Source organism: Dipodomys spectabilis, unplaced genomic scaffold (assembly GCF_019054845.1).
Source record: "Dipodomys spectabilis isolate Male_0828 unplaced genomic scaffold, ASM1905484v1 ptg000002l, whole genome shotgun sequence".
Lineage (NCBI taxonomy): Eukaryota > Metazoa > Chordata > Mammalia > Rodentia > Heteromyidae > Dipodomys > Dipodomys spectabilis.
In genome coordinates, this window is record NW_024870679.1 from 3602138 (window position 1) to 3614197 (window position 12060).

The window sequence follows — 12060 nt, forward strand, 5'->3', positions numbered from 1 at the left end:
CTCAACTTCTGAGGAGCTAGAATTACAGACATAGGCCACAGGTACCTGGCTTCTATGGGATTCTTATCCTCAATTAACCAGCACAAAGCTGGAAATAGAGCTGTGACTCAAGTGGTAGAGGTCCAACCTTGAGCAAAAAAAACTAAGGAAGAACAATCTGGCACTGAGTTGAGCCACAGTACGGCACACACACACACACACACACACACACACACACACACACACAAATGTTCAGTTGTTACAGTCTAGTGTTATGTGGGGATGGTGGCAGCAAAAGTAGAATTCTAGAGAATAAGTAGCTCTAATGAGTTCAAATGAGAAATAGGACCAGTGAAGATAGGAATTCAAAAGATCTGATTTCTTGATCCAAACCCTACCTAGCCCAACCAGCAGGGGGCATGACATGAATCAGAAAGTCTAAGCTCTATCCGGCTCTGACAGGAAACCTCTATAGCCTCTGCTCCAAAATATCCACAGGAGTCTTATCTTCTGTCTCCCCAATGCAGACCACACAACAGAGGCTTAGGCTCAATACTTCACTCCAACTAAGTCCAGGAGGAAGCCCCAGCCCCCCTGCCACTGCAGCGAGGCCCCATAATTGCAGGTTGTACTGTGAGCAATTTAGCACAGAGCGCTGCTCTAGGGGATTTTTGTGACCATCTTGGCTGGTTTTGTAACCATCTGTTCCTAGAGAAAGGAATGAAAGTGCAAAGAATACCAGCAGTCACAGAATAACACAGCAGATTCCTATGTAGACAGTCATCCAGAGAGCTTTACCTCCCTTCCCATCTAAAAAAGAAGAGACACATTGAACAGAGAATGAGGGCTGGGTTTGGATGCATCCGTCATTGGTTTTGGTGGTCTATATTTAAAGGACATGACTTATACTACTCCTACTGGACTTTTAAAGTATATGTTTTCATCTCTTCTAATTCTGCTCACAATGTTCAGAAATTTTGTGCCAGTAATAGGACTTAAACTCAGGGTTTGAGCACTGTCCCTTAGCCTTTTCTGTTCAACGATAACACTCCACTCCACCACAGTTCGACTTCTGGCTTTTTGATGGTTATTTCCAAGGAAGAGTCTCATGGACTTAGCTGATCAGATTAGCTTTGAACAGAGGTCCTCATATCTCAGCCTCCTGAGTAGCTAGTATTATAGGCATGAGCCACCAGCTCCCAAATCGTTTTTTTTTTCTTTTTTGCAGTTGCCTTCATCTCTTAGAGTAAAATGGAGTTGTTTTGAGTGTTTTCCTTTCATAACTACAATTTGAATGTTAAGTCTAGTACATCTTAGTTTTAATATAGTTTGGTTTTTGTTTGAATTTGAGCCTGTAGATTAGGGATACGGGAAGTACGGACACCTATTTTTTTGTTTCGCTTTGCTATAACTTATTGTTTAGTATGGCAAATATACTATAATGTAAAATTTGCCATCTTACCCATTTTAGCACTTGAGTAGTATTGTGTGATCCATAATGTTGGCAGCATCATTACCATCCAGTCTGGTAAGACTTTTCATTTTGCAAAACTGGAGGAACTATACACTAAGCAACAACTATACCCCACACTCCCTTCTGTTCCTGAAGGCCTCACTTTCGTTCTTTGTCTGTGACTACTTCCTTCATAAAAAATAGAACCATGGAATGCCTGGCTTTTTTTGTGTGTGCCAGTCCTGGGGTTTGAACTCAGGGCCTGGTACTGTCCTTGAGCTTCTATAGCTCACCCTACCATTTGAGTCACATCTCCATTTCTGGCTTTTTTTTTTTTTAAGTACTTTAGTGGAACTAAGAGTCTCACAGACTTTCCTGCCTGGGCTAGCTTCAAACCATAATCCTCATATCTCAGCCTCTTAAGTAGCTAGGATTACAGATGTGAGCCACCAGTGCCTCACTTTTTTTGACCAATATCAGCCAGCATAAGACACTCAAATGTTGTGTGTTTAAATTTCCTTTTTAACATTGAACAGTATTCTTTTGCATTTACATACCATAATCATTTCTACATGGATTCATGGGTTGTATCCATGCTGTTATGAGTTATTATACTATTGTTGTGCCCATCGCAGGATCCCCACCAAGAAGACCACCAAGAGTCAGACTTTACAGCTGTTTTAAGGTTTTATTTAGACGGGCTACAGCTCGGGCCTCATCCTACACGCCGACACAGCGGAGCCTAGGAGGAGGGCCCCAAGCTAAAGATTTGCAGAGCTTATAAAGGCACACAACCAACCAGGTATTTAGATTACCACCACCTGTTGCTCTGCTAGACAGAATTTGCTGATCTTAGGTTTAGTTTAAACAAGCAACAAATGGTCACTACCTCATAACCCTTCATTTCCCCCCTTGACTTATGGTCCTGAGACACAATCTTGTGGCTCCGGCCCAAAACTAAACTCCAACAGGTCTCAATCTTGAATGGATTCTTTTCTTTTCTAGTCCCTCTCTGACCTTAGCCATACTATTAATCAGTCCATTTTTCTTTTCTTGAGGCATACACGGAGTGGTTGGGTAGGATGCTTGGAGACTTCCCATGTTTCCCCACAGTCGTCCAGGGCAAAGGGGTCAGCCGGTCTGGCATGGAAGCAGTGGATCCAAGCAGCAATGCCATCCACCTTAAGGGCAGTAGGTCTAGCCAGTAGCACCATGTGGTCCCTTCCACAGTGGTTCCAGAAATCTCAGGTTGTGCCTTTGAACAAGCACCCAGTCCCCTGGTTTAAACGAATGGGGGGTAGGAATAGAAGCAGAATCATATAATGCTCTAAGCTGGGGCCACACACTTTTGTGGACAAGCTGTAGATAGTCAAGTTTACATAGAAATTCAGTATCACTCAAACCAGCAAGCAATTCAGTCTGAAGGCTAGGGATAATGGGTGGAGGGTGTCCATACATTATTTCAAAAGGAGTAAAGCCAAGTTAATAGGGTGAATTTCTTACTCTAAACAGGGCAAAAGGAAGGAGCGATACCCAGTCTGCGCCTGTCTCCAAGGCCAATTTAGTTAAGGTCTCTTTTAGAGTCCGATTCATTCTTTCTACCTGCCCTGAACTCTGGGGTCTATAAGCACAGTGCAGTTTCCAATCCATCCCCAGTGCCGCGGCTATTCCCTGACTTACTTTTGAGATGAAGGCCAGTCCATTGTCCGACCCGATGGTGGATGAGAAGCCATACTGGGTAGGATTTCTTCCAGGATCTTCTTAGCCATGATGTTCACGGTCTCATGCTTTGTTGGATAGGCTTCAACCATCCTGAAAAGGCGCCAACAAAAACTAGCAAATATTTATATCCAAATTTTCCAGTTTTAATATCTGTGAAGTCTACTTCCCAATACACACCTGGCCTATCTCCACGGAGGCGAGCTCCTTTTGTAACCAGTTGATTGGGGGCATTGGTGAGCTGACAGGCTTTACAATTTTTAACAATGTCCTCAATGAGTTGATTTCCTTGCCTAATTTTTACTTCTGAGTGTCGGAGCAAGTCCTGAATTCTACGGGTTCCCATGTGAGAGGCTCGATGATTCTCTTAAGAATCCCCTCGCCCAATCTTTGTGGCAAGATAAGTTTCCCCTCACCAGTTTTCCACCAGTCTTTGTTTTCTTCTCTGCCTGCAGGTTTATAGGCCATGGGAATTTTCTTTATCCACTCCAAGTCTTCTTGGGAGTACTGAGGCTCAGGAGGCAAAGCCCATGGCCCTGGTTCTACTAGTCAGTACTTCCGCTCTGGGCTGGAGGGTCGCCTCCTTAGCTGACTGATCAGCCAAGTTATTTCCTTTGGTTATTGAATCAGTTCTATAACTGATGCCAGGGCAGTGCATAACGGCAATATTTGCTGGCTCCCATAAGGCCTGGATGAGGCTTAAAATTTCTTGTTTGTTTTTAATAGCCTTTTCCTCAGCTGTCAGCAGCCCCCTCTCTTGGTAAATGGCTCCATGGACATGCATGGTGGCAAAAGCATACTGACTATCTGTGTAAATGTTTAATCTCTTCCCTTTTCCCATCTGTAGGGCTTTTGTTAGTGCCACTAGTTCTGATCTTTGTGCAGACAGTCCCTGGGGGAGTGCTTCTGCCCACACTATCTCAGTGTTCGTGGTGACTGCTGCACCCGCGTGCCTTTTTCCATCTTGAATGAAACTGCTGCCGTCTGTGAACCAGGTATGCTCGGCATGCGATAGTGGTGAGTCCAACACATCTGGCCTCTTTTCCTTAGCATGGTCTCTCTTTTCATGCTCAATTTCACGTTCCCTGTCCTTCCTTTCCTGTCTTTGCTCCTCTGTCTCTCTCTTATTGTAAACCTTTTCCACCGCAGCTACTAGATCCCTAATAGTCTTTTCACCAAGTCTGTCTAGAGCCTGCAACTTTCACTTTATGTCTGGTGCAGCTTGATTTATATAGGCAAACATAATCATCTGAGCCAACTCCTGGGTCTCAAGATCACTAAAAGCTTCCATGAGCCGCTCAAGATATGCTGCCGGACTTTCACTTCTTCCCTGTCTTACATCATAAACCTTGGCCATATTAGTAGGTTGGCGAGCCACCGCTTTGAGACCTGCCAACAGAGCCTGGCAGTAGATGAGGAGTCGCTCCCTACCTTCAACCATATTGTAGTCCCATGTTGGTCGGATCTCAGGAAAATAGGCAGCGATCAGGGCAGTATCCGTGATGGGCGCTCCTGTGGGGCCAGGGATATGTTTCTGGGCCGCTTCTCAGACATGGTCTCTCTCTTTGGTGGTAAAAGCTGACCACAATCATCCCAAGTGGGCTGGTGAGTAAAGAGAATAGTTTTGAGGAACCTAAGCAACTCTATTTCACTTAAGACCCTCATCTCAGTTCTGCAACTTAACCCTTTACCCACTTCAGCCCCAATGCCTGGAATTACTATATCTGAAATCCCAGAACAGCCCCTCCTAAGGTCTGGTGACCATTATCTAAAGCAGACACCCAGCAGTTTAGCACCTATCCTCTTGAGACTCCCCTGTGGTGCAAGCCAACCAGTTTAAAGTATGTCAGCCTCCTTGATCTAACCAACAACTTGTTTCTGGTCCTTTCCCGCTTTGTAGTGTGCCAATCATACTATAGAGTTGTTTTATGATTTTCCCACGGTTTGTAGTCATTTGTTACAAGAAGTTATGATGTATGCAAAGCCCCTGCCTTCCCTAAAAAAAGTGTATAAAAAGTGCTGTAACCCTGGGCTCAGGGCCTCTCAGTGTCATGGGCTGCTGCCGTGTTTGCGGGGGGACCAAGCTCGAGCTTGCAATAAAGACTCCTTTGCTTTTACATTGGTGACAGTCTCTGGAGGTCTTTTGGGTAAGGATTTCCGAATTCAGCTTTACATTTGGTGCATTGGCCGGGAATCCCTCCCAAGCCCACCCAGATGCCTTAACCAAGAAGTCGTGAGAAACCTGGCCGGTATGTCTGAGGCATTGCCATTCTGTCTTTGTCTGAATCTGAAAACCTAGGTGTCTGTCTGGTCGGCAAAGGGTCTTCGTGGACGCACTATAAGGCCACTGACAGGGGTCTGTGGGAGATGTCCCCGTTCCCTCGGATTGTTGTCTGCTGGAGATTTTTCTCTGGCACCTGCTTGACTTTCCACACCTGAACCAGAGTGGCCACATCTGAGTGGATTGTTGTCTACTGGAGATAGATTTTCTCTGGCACCTGCTAGACTTTCCACACCGCGCAGCGCTTTCATTTCGTGTCGTCTATCTGTCGTAATTATGTTTCTTCCTTGCCCTGAGACCACTGTTCATGATATTTACTTCTGATTTTCCGCAGGAAACTAACCAGACCAGTCTCCCCCTGGAAAATTTGTGCTTGTTTCCATTGTCCTGTCCTCTCCCTCCCCTGACTCTTGAAGGTTAATAACACACGGCGTTTGCTGACTGTTTTTTGTGTCATAACCTTGATTTTATAACTTGCTTATTCCTGTTTGTTTGCTAGATTAGTGCTGGACATTTTAGTTGGCCAGACTACATGTACATGTAAAGAAGGGCTGGGAAGACTTGGTGAAATTCTTCTAATACTCTGCTGGTTCTGCTTTTGTAACTTGCTTCTTTGTCAATTATGAAACTGTCACTGACCACCTGCAAGTGGCCCAGCAAGATCTTAGCCTCAGGCATTGGCCCAGGGGGGTCTGAGCATGGAGAAGAACCTGTCAGTCTGAGGGGATGGCCGCTAGGGACTTCTTTCCCTTGCCCCAAGATGACTGGGAATTCTCCTCTGCCTTGGAAGGCCCCTGGGTCAACGTTTGCAAGAATCTAAAAGAAAAATCCTCTAGAATGAGTAGAGGGGGTTTGGGTCCCCTGGTAAGTGGATTTGAGATATTGCCCCATTCACTGAGACCTGATTTTGTCTTTGTGGCCACTTGTCTGTCTTGTTTACTTCGGTGTGTTTTCTGTTCTGTTTCCTGGGGTAGAGAAGGTCTGAGTGAGCATAGCAGGCTCACTCAACAGACTCTGGATTCAGCTTGCTGAGTGAAAACAGCACAGAGTTCTGGTAGAGATAAACTGGGGGCCCATTAGTCCCCAACTCAGCCTTTGGTTGTTGTCTTGTCTAGTTCTGTTTTAGAATTGGTACCAGTTTTAAATGTGGATCCTTGGTTTTTGTGTTTGTGTTTTTGTTATTTATTTGAACAGCTCTGTAGGACTAAAAGTTCCCCTCCCTGTGAGGCATGGAAGGTTGCTGGACTAGTTTGGTTCCCTTCAAGCCTCAGGCTGCATTTTCTCCTTGTGGAGGCTGGCAGCAGTGAGGGTGTAGATGGCTGTGTGCCTGGTTTGGACTTTTCAGCCAGACCTGATAATGTAACAATTTGAAAAGTGCTCTTGTCTAAAATTGGATTTAAAAAAAAAATCAGGGCTGGGAAGGTGGCTCAGTGGTAGAGCGCTTGCCTTACATGCCTGAGACCCTGACTTCAATTCCTCAGCACCACATAAGAAAAAAGAAAAAAGCCGGAAGCGGTGCTGTGGCTCAAGTGGTAGAGCGCTAGCCTTGAGCTGAAGAGCTGAGGGACAGCGCCCAGGCCCAGAGTTCAGGCCCCATGACGGAACCCTCCCACCCCCAAAAAAAAATCAGGCCAGTTTAGCTTCAGTGACCCCCTCCCCCAGCCCTCCTCCAACAGAAGGGATTCAAAAGACCCATTGGTGAATTGCCTTGCTAAATAAGCAAGCTCTGGGAAAATGAAGCTCAACAAAGGTACTTAGTTTAAAAGAAATACTGTCTTAAATTTTTGTTTAAAAACTTTAGAAAATGTATGTACAACTGATTTTGATTTTTGCGCACTTTAAGATCTGTACAAGTGTTTTGTATGTGTTTGTGAACATGTTCGAGATAAGAATTGTCAGCATGTTGTAACAATGGGGTGAGTTTAAGTGTCAAATTTAAAAGATTCTGAGGTTTGGACATGACCAAAAAAAATTTTAAAGAATTTTCACATTGTTTTAAAAGTTTTTTTTAAAGGATTCTTTAACTTAAAAATTAGAAAACCTGGTATTTTAAAATCTAATATTTTTAAAGGCATAAGGCTGTTTATACTGTAATCAGGTTATCTGGCTTAACAAAAATGCACTGACTGAGATTTAGTTCCTTTGATTAAAATTTGGGGATAAATAATAGAAATTTAAGTGTAAAGATTAGTTTAACACTGTCAAAGACATTACCTGTTGGCTGTCTAAAACTGTCTATTTCATTTGAGAACCAAGAGAAAAGAAAGGGAAAAAAAACTTAGAAGCCAACAGAAGGACTATCTTGAGGGGTGAGGGGTGAACTGGCAGAAGTGCAGTTCAGCTGGTCATGCATGGTGGGACAGGCCCTGGGGGAAATCCACAGATGGTGGGACAGGCCCTGGGAGGAGTCCACACATGGTGAAAGAGGGCAAGCTGGCACAAACGCAGTTCATCTAACCCTAAAGAGTCGGATTGGGTGTGTGCCCACTCCATAGGAGGGGCCGAGTGGCCCATCGTTGTTCTGTCCCTTTTCCCTGCAGATAAACACTGGAAACAAGATAGTAAAAATTAGTGATGTGATGATCTGGTTAATATTGCTAAAACTGCCCCTTGGATGTATTAAAATTAAAATTGAAAAGACCTTAAAAAGGGTTAAAAAGCTTATTTGTTTAATGTGACTTGCTTTCAATGATGTTCTACAAGTAGGATATGTTTTTAAAAGTCATAAAGGTGTTAAGTCTAGCTTCTTGGTACAGTGATGGTGATTGTAATTCTTGCATTAAGGAAAAACTGTCATTTGAGTTTAAAAGTTTTAATGTGTATCTGTTTTAAAACAAGCAGCCAAGAGACAATGAGTGAAACTTGGCCTCAAGATTTCAAGGGATCTTTTCAAAACACAAATGAAAACTGAAGTACAAAGTATTAAAGGAGATTAAAAAATTGGAAATGGATTTTTGGATATAAAGTTTATTCAAGCCCCACGTTGGGCATCTGTCTTTTGGGCTGGGAAGGTGGCTCAGTGGTAGAGCGCTTGCCTTGCATGCATGAGACCCTGGGTTCAATTCCTCATTACCACATAAGCAAAAAGAAAAAAGCCAGAAGTGGAGCTATGGCTCAAGTGGTAGAGCGTTAGCCTTGAGCTGAAGAGCTGAGGGACAGCGCCCAGATCCAGAGTTCAGGCCCCACGACTGGACCCTAAAAAAAAAAAAAGTTCAAGAGTAAAATTGTTCTTAGCATTTGCCTCAGTACACAAAGAAAAAATTAGGATTACCAAAATAATTGCTATTCCAGTTTGCTCTTACAGGTTTTTTTCTTTTAACAGTTTCCAGCAAGCCCAGAGCAAAGCACAGAGGATTCTTACAAGTTTGTCAGATGTAACTTTGGCTCTTAATAAGTTTCAGGTAAGATCATGCTTAAAAGCTACTTCTATGTTGACCACCTTGTTGCTTTTAATTGGAGTAAAGTGGCCTTTTATAAGACTCATTGATCTGCAAACTGGTTCAAAGCCAGCCCGGGCAGAAAAAGGTCCCTGTGAGACTGTCACCTCTACTCAGCCAGCAGAGTGCTGAAAGAGCAAGCAGAGATGCTTTGGAACTCAAAGTGGCAGAGTGCTAGCCTTGAGCTGGAGAGCTGAGGGACAGTGCTCAGGCCCGAGTTCAAGTCCAGCGACCAGCTAAGGGAAATGCCAATGAGGCATTTATCCCAGTGTTGAGAAGACACTCCTGGGACAAGAGCAATGGAGGAGCATCCAGAGGCAGTAAGCCACTGCTTGGATGGCAGAAATGTCAGATCTTAGAGTTATTTGTGCATGGTCCTTCAAGAATTGGTCATAGCCAGGAGGTCATGAAAAGATAGTTTGTAAGCATGACTAATGTCCATGACTATCTACCTTGTAAGGGACAGGACCTTACCATCCTCTGTGATAGTAGTAAAAAGCTAAAGTTATAAAATGTGGGGGATAGTTTAAATCCCAACCCTTATATGTGCCAAAAATTCTAATTGGCACTAACTTTTTTTTTTTCTTTTCTTTTTTTTTTGTTGACAGTAACTTTTGAGCTGACACCAGCTACACGAAATTCATCTGCTCAGGAAAAAAGTTTGTAAACCTGAGAGTGTGTTTCTACTGATATCTGCCTGAAGGCCTATATAGGTAACTCAGGCATTGTTAGCATCATTAGAGATCACATTCCCAAGCCATCCAGAAAGATGGTTTTGCAAACCAGAGTGCTAAACAAGCTATACTGCTGTAGCCAGAGAAAAGGTTTGTGCATTTGTCAAAAGTTAAAATATTGTCCTTAATGACATTTAACCCTAACCTCTTTGTAAAATAGGCTAGGGTTATATAGGTTCCTGGCTAGGTAGGATCAACACCCCTGAGTCAGCTTGAAGAAGTTACAGAAGATGAATCTTCACCCATCTTCCCCTTTTAAGAACAAGGGACCAGAGTCACTTTAAAAAAAATGTGGCAAAATAGACAGAAGGAAAAGGCATGGAAAATAGTAGTGCAGGCCTGAGCCCTCTATGTCTGCCTAAAAAATCCTAGCCTTATTAAAAGAACTATCTAGTTTAAAAAGTTGTCATCTTGGTAAATTGTCCTGGGCTATTGTCTAAATAGTCTTGAAAAAAAAAAAAAAGATTGCTTTTCAAGGTTGACTGTGAAAAATGTTCATTTTCAACTCACCACCATAAAACAGGTTCCCCTTCTTTCCTTCTCTTATGACAGATCAAACCACAATATTCTGCAGTTGTGGTCAGCCTGGAGCACATTTTCCCAAGAATATCCTGTAGTGTAAAAGAGGACCAACTATCAAAATAAAGGTGAAAATACTTGTCTAGTGAAAAAGAAAAGAAAAAGAAAAGAAAACTAGTGGGGTCATAGCCTGCCAAGCCTATGTATTACTTGTATCCTTAACCAGTCTGTGTAGGAATTTGCAGCCCAGCATGAGGTGTGACAGTCCCTTGGAGCCACTGAGAGACCCTGCTGCTGCAGCAGCTGCAGCTGCACACCCTAATGGGTAAAGCTCAAGGACAGCCTGATAATCACCTGGAGGAAATCTACATCATCACCAAGACCCACCTTCACCGTGGTAAAAGACTGAACTCCTGCCTGATTCCATCACCTGAAACTGCTTCCCCGTTGAAAGCTGCTAAAACTAAGATCTTGTGGGACATTCTTTTGGTGATATCCAGAAACCCTCTCTACTCCCACAGTGAATATTGGGGGCAAGGATATCCACTGGCCTGCCTTAGGCACTTCAGGGTCACAGCCTAGTTTGGCTCTGGTTTGGTAATAATCTGCTTCCTCCCAGGTGTGGGTTAAAGATAAAAGAGAGATTTTTTTTTGAGACCCAGCCTTACTCTTAGCCTTAAAATCTAGCAAGCTTCTGTATCCCAGTGGTGCCTTAAGGCCATTCTGAGATAACTTGGTTCCACAAGCCAAAGGAAAATTGGGCAGTTTTGAACTCTAGCCACAAAGAAGCTCAAGGAATTGTAAAGAAGAGGAGGGTAGTAAAGAAAGCCTTGGGAAAGGAATTGAGGAAAAAGTGGTCTCCTCTGGATAAAAAAGGATTTAAAAAGGATTGTCTTAAAATGTTTGTAAAGACCACAAACCTCAGAAAGTTTAAGTAGCAAACGGTATGAGTATGTCTTAAAATTGGAGCTTACAAGTACAGCTGGTATAAAATTAAGTTAGCTGTGATATACGGAGTCAGTACTGGTGGAAGAAAATGTAAGGGCCTTTGGTACTGTTAATTTTGTTACTCACAATCGGACCTTGTATACTCAACAGACTGGTGTCCTTTGTAAAAGAAAAAGATCAGTGCAATCCGTCTATTAGTTCTGAGATCCCAGTACCAAACTGTAAATATAAAAGACTGTGCCAATTATGGGACCATGATTGGCCCCTGATGCTACAAGAGAAGAGAATGAGGAACTTAAGCAACTCCATTTCACTTAAGACCCTCATTTCAGTTCTGCAACTTAACCCTTTACCCACTTCAGCCCCAATGCCTGGAATTACCATATCTGAAATCCCAGAACAGCCCCTCCTGGGGTCTGGTGACCATTATCTAAACCAGACACCCAGCAGTTTAGCACCTATCCTCTTGAGACTCCCCTGTGGTGCAAGCCAACCAGTTTAAAGTAAGTCAGCCCCCTTGATCTAACCAACAACTTGTTTCTGGTCCTTTAGCGCTTTGTAGTGCGCCAGTCATACTATAGAGTTGTTTTATGATTTTCCCGCGGTTTGTAGTCATTTGTTACAAGAAGTTATGATGTATGCAAAGCCCCTGCCTTCCCTAAAAAAAGTGTATAAAAAGTGCTGTAACCCTGGGCTCGGGGCCTTTCAGTGTCATGGGCTGCTGCCGTGTTTGCGGGGGGACCAAGCTCAAACTTGCAATAAAGACTCCTTTGCTTTTACATTGGTGACGGTCTCTGGTGGTCTTTTGGGTAAGGATTTCCAAATTCGGCTTTACAGTTTCAAGCAAACGAATTAAATCCTGGGATTCCTCAGAAAATGGGGCATTTTGGATGTGCCAATTGTATAGATCACTGGTAGAAAATGGCCAATACTGGAGTTGCTGTTGACCATCCGCATCCACAGGACCTATAGCGCGTAAGGGAAAAACAG

General features: G+C 43.5%; 1 protein-coding gene across 1 annotated transcript in view; it reads right to left on the bottom strand.

The window, feature by feature from the left end:
* The window catches only part of LOC122108223 (glutathione S-transferase Mu 2), a 108477-nt gene that overhangs the window by 11362 nt on the left and 85055 nt on the right, over positions 1–12060 (bottom strand). Inside the window, exon 3 of the mRNA XM_042680251.1 lies at positions 10080–10085. Within this exon, the coding sequence (XP_042536185.1) occupies positions 10080–10085 (6 nt within the window). The remainder of the gene's footprint in view (positions 1–10079; positions 10086–12060) is intronic.